Source organism: Eimeria necatrix, genomic scaffold (genome assembly GCF_000499385.1).
Source record: "Eimeria necatrix Houghton genomic scaffold, Enh_scaff1330, whole genome shotgun sequence".
NCBI classification, from domain to species: domain Eukaryota; phylum Apicomplexa; class Conoidasida; order Eucoccidiorida; family Eimeriidae; genus Eimeria; species Eimeria necatrix.
The window spans coordinates 1,774-8,918 of NW_013652081.1; the positions used below are offsets into that span (position 1 = coordinate 1,774).

General features: G+C 60.5%; 3 protein-coding genes across 3 annotated transcripts; all 3 read right to left on the reverse strand.

Annotated features, from left to right (window-relative positions):
* Window positions 1-472: 472 nt before the first annotated feature.
* Window positions 473-1,732, reverse strand: ENH_00010950 (hypothetical protein, conserved; the record flags this gene model as incomplete). The annotated part of the gene is made up of 1 exon (XM_013578861.1): window positions 473-1,732. One exon carries the CDS (start codon window positions 1,730-1,732, stop codon window positions 473-475), a length of 1,260 nt encoding a protein of 419 aa, XP_013434315.1.
* Window positions 1,733-3,028: 1,296 nt separating this feature from the next.
* On the reverse strand, window positions 3,029-3,723 carry ENH_00010960 (hypothetical protein; the record flags this gene model as incomplete). Its single annotated transcript, XM_013578862.1, has 3 exons — window positions 3,029-3,080; window positions 3,101-3,229; window positions 3,359-3,723. 3 exons carry the CDS (start codon window positions 3,721-3,723, stop codon window positions 3,029-3,031), a joined length of 546 nt encoding a protein of 181 aa, XP_013434316.1.
* A 973-nt stretch (window positions 3,724-4,696) lies between these two features.
* Window positions 4,697-6,106, reverse strand: ENH_00010970 (hypothetical protein, conserved; the record flags this gene model as incomplete). Its single annotated transcript, XM_013578863.1, has 1 exon — window positions 4,697-6,106. One exon carries the CDS (start codon window positions 6,104-6,106, stop codon window positions 4,697-4,699), a length of 1,410 nt encoding a protein of 469 aa, XP_013434317.1.
* Between the last annotated feature and the right edge of the window lie 1,039 nt (window positions 6,107-7,145).

Genomic DNA, 7,145 nt, shown 5'->3' on the forward strand with positions numbered 1-7,145 from the left:
GTCCACGTACAAAGAGCAGCTCAAGGGCTGCAACTACTTGCTGCAGCAGCAGCGGCCGCAGCTGCTGCTGCTGCTGCTGCAGCAGAGGCTGCTGCTGCAGCCACACGGCGCTGCAGCGACTCTCCTGACGCTCTTTATTCCCGTGAAACATCACCAATGTTGCATTTTGCTGCTGCTGCTGCTGCTGCTGCTGCTGCTGTTACTGCTGTTACTGCCGTTACTGTGTTTCCCGTTGCTGCAGCAGCACTTTTGCTGCTGCTGCTGCAGTGTGCCTTTACGGCTGCTGCTGTGAAGCCCTCCTGCTGCTGTTGCTGCCTCGCGCAGTTGTCTTTGCTGCTGCTGCAGCAGCAGCCGCTGCTGCTGCTGCACTACCACTGATCTGCTGTCTGCCGTTTCCGCCGCACAGACTCAGCCCAGCCCCCTTGCTGCTGCTGCTGCTGCTGCTGCTGCTGCTGCTGCTGCTGCTGGTTTGTCACGGCCGAGCTCGCTCGCCTCCCTCCGGCCCGCGCCCCCCCCCGGCCCCCGCCTGCTGCTGCTGCTGCTGCTGCTGCTGCTGCTGCTGCTGCTGCTGCTGCAGCTGCTGCGCGAGGGGCCGCACGTTTTCGCTGTCCAGCAGCAGCGGGAGTCCGTCTTCTGCTTCCAGCAGCTGCTTCGTAATTGCTTCTGCAAGTCCAGTTTGCTGCTCGCTGCTGAGTGCTGCTCCTGCTGCTAGGAGGCGCAGCGCGTGCTGCACGGTCTGTTTGGCTGCTGCTGCTGCTGCTGCTGCGTCTGCTGCTGCTGCTGCTGCTGCTGCTGCGTCCGCGGGCTCCTCCTCGGAGAAGTGCTCCAGCAGCTGGCTCAGCAGCTGCGCGTCCACTGCTGCTGCTTGCTGCGGCAGGTGCTGCTGCTGCTGCTGCTGCGGCAGCTCGAAGAGCTTCTTGGAGAGTTTGAAAGTACTAAAAGCTGCATGCAGCAGCAGCAGCACTCCGAGAGCAGCAAGAGTGGCCCCGGCCACGAGGCCCACCTGTCCTGCTGCTGCTGCTGCAGCAGGAAGCCCCGCCAGCCAGGTCAGCAGCAGCAGCAGCGAGGACAGCAGCAGCAGCCCCGCTCCTGCTGCAGCGCGGCGGCGGCCCCGCGTCAGCAGCCCGGGCAGCTGCAGCAGCTGCGGGCCGTCTGCTGCTGCTGCTCCCGCTGCTGCAGCAGCAGCAGCAGCAGCTTCTGCTGCGCCGCTCAGCAGCAGCACCAAAGAAACCACCAACCCCACCCCCTTGAGGCTCAAGCTGCTGCCCTCCTCCTTCGCATGCAGCAGCAAAGGCCCCGCAGCAGCAAAGAAGTGCAGCAGCAGCACAGCAGCAAGCCCCAGCAGCCCTGCTGCTGCTGTACGTACACCCCGCAAACCCCACAAAAAACCACTTCCTGGACTCGGAAAAATCCTTTTAATTAATTCTTCGGCCACTTTTTGGAACTCCGCGTCTGCTGCTGCTGCTGCTGCTCCCTCCAGCTGTACAGACACCTGCTCCCGGCCCCCCGACAGCGGCACTGGCGCCTCCAGCGCTGCTGCTGCTGCTGCTGCTGCTGCTGCTGCTCGGCTCGCCGCTGCTGCCCGCGGCCGCGCCTCCGCCGGCGCCGCCTCCAGCAGCTGCTGCTCCGCTGCTGCTGCTGCTGCTGCTGCTGCTGCTGCGGCCGGCAGCAGCAGCGAGAACGCGCACAGGGCGGCGAGAACGCCGCCAACCTTCAGCGCCGGAGTCCTCATAATTTGAAGTGAAGTTCAATTTAGTTTCGGAAAAGAAGAATTTATTTTGTTTTTATTTTCTTTTTTTATTTTCCGCTTTTGTTTTTCTGCCTTCCGCTCGCGGCGGGTCGAGTGAGTGCGCAGTGGCTGCGGTGTACGTACACCCGAGCCGCAGCAAGCCGCCACCCAAAACGCGCAAAGTCCAAAATAAAAATGCCTTTTGTTCTTTTTAATTAAAAGTGATTTAATGGAGAGAGGGGGAAGGGGAGGGGGAGACGGAAGGCGGCTCGAGGTGTACAGACAGCTCGGGAGGAGCGCCGCGCGCCGCGGACTGCAGTTCAGAAGGCCGATTAAGGCCGTTTAAACTCGATTAGAGAAATAAATGGAAATAAAAGAGAATTAATTCAATTTTTATTCAATTTAGAGAAAGAAAAGCCGCCAAAAGCCCGCAACTAGCAGCAAGCCTCAGACCCACAGCCGTCTCGCTCGGGGCCCGTCGCCCGCCGCTGCAGCGCCGCAATTCGAAGGCGCCCCAGCTAAAGTAGTACTTAATTTGTCATTAATTGGGAAATAACAAAAAGCTGTTGGGGTAAAAAGAAAGAAATTCAAAAGCGGACGCCCCGGCGAGCGCCGCAGCTCAGCCCCAGCCACCGCGACGGCGTCGAGAGGGAGGGGGAAGCTGCTGCAGCAATTTCGCCCAACTTTTCCTCCTTTTTGCATTTATTTTCGCCAGTTTTCTTTGCTTTTGCATTTCGCGCTCATTTGCAAGCTTAGTTTGAGCGAAAACGGAGTTTTTCTGCCGCCACTCGAACCCCAGCAGCAGCAGCAGCAGCAGCAGCAGCCACTGGGCGCTCCTCCGCGTGCGCGCCGCTGCTTCTTTTGCCCTTTTAAATTGGCAAAACGAATTCTTCAACAAATTAAAATTAAATTTAATTTATTTAAAATGATTTTTCATTTAATTCAACTCCAGTGTTCCGCAGAAGGGCCTCGAGCTGCTGCAGCAGCCCGCCAGCCGGAGCTGTCTCGAGCGTCCCCGGAGAAAAGCCCTTTTTTGGTTTCTTTTTGGCCCTTTTTTTGGTTTCTTTTTGTCCAATTTGATCAAATATAATTATCTTTTTATTATTTAGATTATTAAAGGTCTAATTGCGCTTCTTTTGCGCTAAATTTGACCACTTTTGGCGGCTTTTTCGCCAACTTGAGCTGCAGCGACCCCGGCTTAACGCAGTCGCGCTTCAGGTGTACGTACACCTCAAGTGCTGTGGGGCCCCACACATCCGCTTTTGCTGCTCCTCAAAACAGCAGCAACGGCAAGAGTTATTACAAACACAAGTTCGGGTTTAGTTTCTCAATTGCACATTTGAAAGAAGAGCTGCAACAAGCCCTCCACACCTGCTGCTGCTGCTGCAGCAGCAGCAGCAGCAGCTGCTGCTGCTGCTGACCAACTCGGGGTGTACGTACACCCCACTCCGCGGCCCCTCATCTTTGCATGCACTTTCTTGCACATCTGCAGCAGAGCTGCTGGGGTGCTGCCAGAGCCTTCCCACGATCCCACACCCCACAAACCGATCCCACACCCCACAAACCGATCCCACACCCCACAAACCCGATCCCAGTCCCCACAGCGCTCGATCCCAGACTTCACAGCACCCGATCCCAGCTGCTGCTGCTGAGCACAAGTTCAAAGCACGCAGCTGCCTTGTCGCTGCAGCTGCTGCTGCTGCAGCCGCTTCTGCAGCTGCTGCTGCAGCTGCTGCCCTCCCCTTGCTGCTGCTGCAGCAGCAGCAGCTGCTGCTGCTACTGCAGCTGCTTCTGCTGCTGCTGATTTTGCTGCTGCAGCTGCTGCTACCGCTGCCGCTGCTGCAGCTGCTATTGCAGCTGCAGCTGCTGCTGCAGCTGCAGCTGCTGCTGCCGCTGCTGCCGCAGCTGCTGCTGCTGCTGCTGCTGCTGCTGCAGCAGCAGCAAAGAAAGGACGAGCTGCGTGTCGAATTGCCACCCGGAAAGAAATGCTTCATTTGGGGAGAGCTGAGGGCCAAAATGAGGTGTACGTACACCCCAAAGGGCTGCGGTGTACGTACACCTCAGCGCGGGGCAGCGGGGTGAGGCAGGAAAGAAGAAAGAAATAAAAAGAAGAAAGCTGCTAAAGATAAAAGGAGACAAACGAAACACAAGGCAAGTGCCTGCTGCAGCAGCAGCAGCAGCAGCAGCAGCTGCTGCTGCAGCAGCAGCAGCAGCAGCAGCGCTCGGCCGCCCGCAGCACCTGCCTCTCCAGGTGTACGTACACATCGCCCACGCCCATCCCTCTTTGCTCAGCATTTGTCAAACACAAATAAAACATATAAACTCCCTCGAGTCCCATTTTGCTTCTTTAAACAGCTCCAGCAGCAGCAGCAGCAGCAGCAGCAGCAGCAGCAGCAGCAGCAGCAGCAAACGGGACCGTCTTCGCAGCCCCGAGGTGTACGTACACCTCAAACGCTTCTCCTGCGAAGCAAAAGGTCCTCAACGCCACATATATAAACTCCTGCGTCGCTCCCACAGCCCTGCAGCGAAACGGCTTTTCCTCATTGAAACCCACTTCAGCGGCTCACCTGCTTGAAACTCTGCTGCCGCTGCTGCTGCAGTTGCTGCCGCTGCTGCTGCAGTTGCTGCCGCTGCAGCAGCTTCTGCTGCCGGCGTCACTTCCACTCGCACTGCTGCCGCCGCCGCTCTGCTGCTGCGGCTGCTGCAGCAGCAGCAGCTGCTGCTGCAGCAGCAGCAGCTGCTGCTGCAGCTGCTGCTGAAACTTCTGTGCTGCTGGGAAGGCGCTACTCCGCCCGCCCACTGAGTTGGCCTCTTTGCGTTTGTGTCTGTTGCTGCTTCTCCCTTTTGGCTGCGAATCGGCCTCGCTGCTGCTGCAGCAGCAGCAGCAGCAGCAGCAGCAGCAGCTGCTGCTGCTGCTGCTTGTGTCTCGGTGTCCGTGTCCCTCGGTGCTGGCTGCGTTGCTGCAGCTCAGTCCGTGTCTTGTCCCTCTGCAGCAGCAGAAGACCAGCTTTGCTGCTGCTGCTGCTGCTGCTGCTGCAGCGCGGCCTTATCGGGGTGCCCCCAGCGCGGGTCGCTGCCCTGCTGCTGCTGCTGCTGCTGCTGCTGCTGCTGCTGCTGCTCCCCAGGCTCCCCGCTGCTGGTCTCCTCCGCGCTGCTGTCAGCAAAACTCAAGACAGGTTCTGCTGCTGCTAATATTCCAGCTAGCTGCTCAATGTAAGCTTGCTGCTCTTGTGGCCCGAGCGGCAGCACTCCTTCAGCTGTATATACACCTGAAGACAGGCTGTCCGAGGCTTCTGCTGCTGCTGCTGCTGCTGCTGCTGCTGCTGGGTAGCGTTCCAGCTGCTGCTCCTCTTCGCGCGCCTCCGCTGCTGCTGCTGCTGCTGCTGCTGCGGCTTGCTGCGCTGCTGCTGCTTCCTCCGCCGCCCCCGGGCTCTCCCCAGAGCCCGCCCCCAAGGGCTCCCCTGCTGCTGCTCCTCCGGAGTCCTCTGCTGCTGCTGCTGCTGCGTCGCGAGACGCTGCTGCTGCTGCTGCTGCTGCTGCGTCCCCGCCGTAAAAGGGCTCCACCCGCCGCTGCCGCAGCAGCAGCTTCCCTGCTGCCTTCAGCAGCAACCGCTGCAGCAGCAGCAGCAGCCCCAGCAGCGCCAGCACTCGAGAGAAGACCCGGACTTCGGACTTCGTTATGAACCTGCCTGCTGCTGCTGCTGCTGCGCTCCTGCTGCTGCCCACTGCGAACGCCGCTGCAGCAGCAGCAGCCAGCAGCAGCTGCAGCAAACCCCGCAGCAGCCGCCGCTTCCCAGGAGGCACCAGCCTCCGGGGCAATAAGGAAAAGAGAACTTCCATTAAGCCGGAGACAGTGACTGCAGCAGCAGCAGCAGCAGCAGCTCCCGCGCCAGCAGCAGCAGCAGCAGCAGCAGGCTGCGGCTCCGGAGGCGCCGCAGCGCCCGGCTCCTGCTGCTGCTGCTGCTGCGCTGCTTCCCCTTTGCTGCTGCTGCGGAGGCAGCCGACGGCGAGCGCAACCAGCAGCGCGAGAAGGCCAAATGCTGCTGTCTTTGCGCCCCGCAGCTGCTGCTGCTGCTGCTGCTGCTGCTGCGACAAACCTGCTGCCAGGGGGCCCCCCCGAGGATAAGCCAAAGGCTCCTCTGGGTCCACTGGAAAGGAATAGGAGGGGCCCTCTAGGGGGCCCCCCTCGTCTTCGTCTGTGTTCCACTCGCCCAGGTTTCCCTGGCTGTGCTGCTGCTGCTGCAGCTGCTGCTGCTGCAGCTGCTGCTGCTGCAGCTGCTGCTGCTGCAGCTGCTGCTGCTGGGGCGGCTCGGCGCCCGCAGCAGCAACGCCAAACGCCCACGCCAGGCTGCAGGCCACCCCCAACGGGCCCCACATCCTCGCTATTGAGTGGCTAGCTAGGCAAATAGCTAGCCAGCTAGCCAGCTAGCCAAAGCCAAGGCAGCGGAAGGCAGCCAAGAGTAGGGGGGTGCGGCTCCCGCGCACCGGGAGAGCGGCGCAGGCAGCAGCAGCAGCAGCAGCAGCAGCAGCAGCAGCTGCTCTCTTCGACGCGAAGCCAGCGGCTCCCCCCTAAAATAAAGAAAGAAAAAAGACAAAAAAAAGGGAAATGCAGCAGCAACTTTGAGGGGGCCCCCCCGAAGCTGCTGCGGCTGTCGGGCTGGGGCTTGCTGGCCAGCAGCAGCAGCAGCAGCAGCAGCAGCAGCAGCACATGCGTGGCTGCAAGACTTCACTGCCACTTTAAAATGCTTTTAACTAAAATTCAAGAAACTCTTGCAGGCTGCGGACGCTCTTGGAGCTGCTGGAGCTGCTGCTGCTGCTGCTGCTGCTGCTGTTGCTGCTGCAGCTATCGCTCGTGCTGCCACTGCAGCAGCTGCTCCAGGTTGCTGCTGCTGCAGTTGCCTCTCGTCCCGCAACTGCAGCAAAGTGCTGCTGCTCATGCTGCTATTGGGGCCTCTACAGGGCGCGGCGGCTGCAGCAGCTGCTCTTGCTGCTGCTGCTGCTGCTGCTGAAGTTGCTGCAGTTGCTGCAGGCTGCTGCTGCCTCCGGACTTATGTCGCTGCGTTATCTGCGCGACGCTGCCTCATCTTTCGCTGCTGCAATTTTTTCAGCCCGCTTGCCCGTCGCTGCTGCTGTTGCTGCTGCTGCTGCTGTTGCTGCTGCTGTTGCTGCTGCTGCCAGTTAGTTGCTGCTGGATATCTTGTTTCCCCGCTGCAGTCAGGAGTAAGTAAAGCAGAACAGTTTGCAGCTCACTAAATTGCTGCTTGGAGGCCCTAGGGGCCCCCTGGGGGCCCCCTAAGGGCCCTCTTGGGGCCCCCTGGGGGCCCCCTAAGGTCCCTCTTGGGGCCCCCTGGGGGCCCCCTAAGGGCCCTCTTGGGGCCCCCTGGGGGCCCCCTAAGGGCCCTCTTGGGGCCCCCTG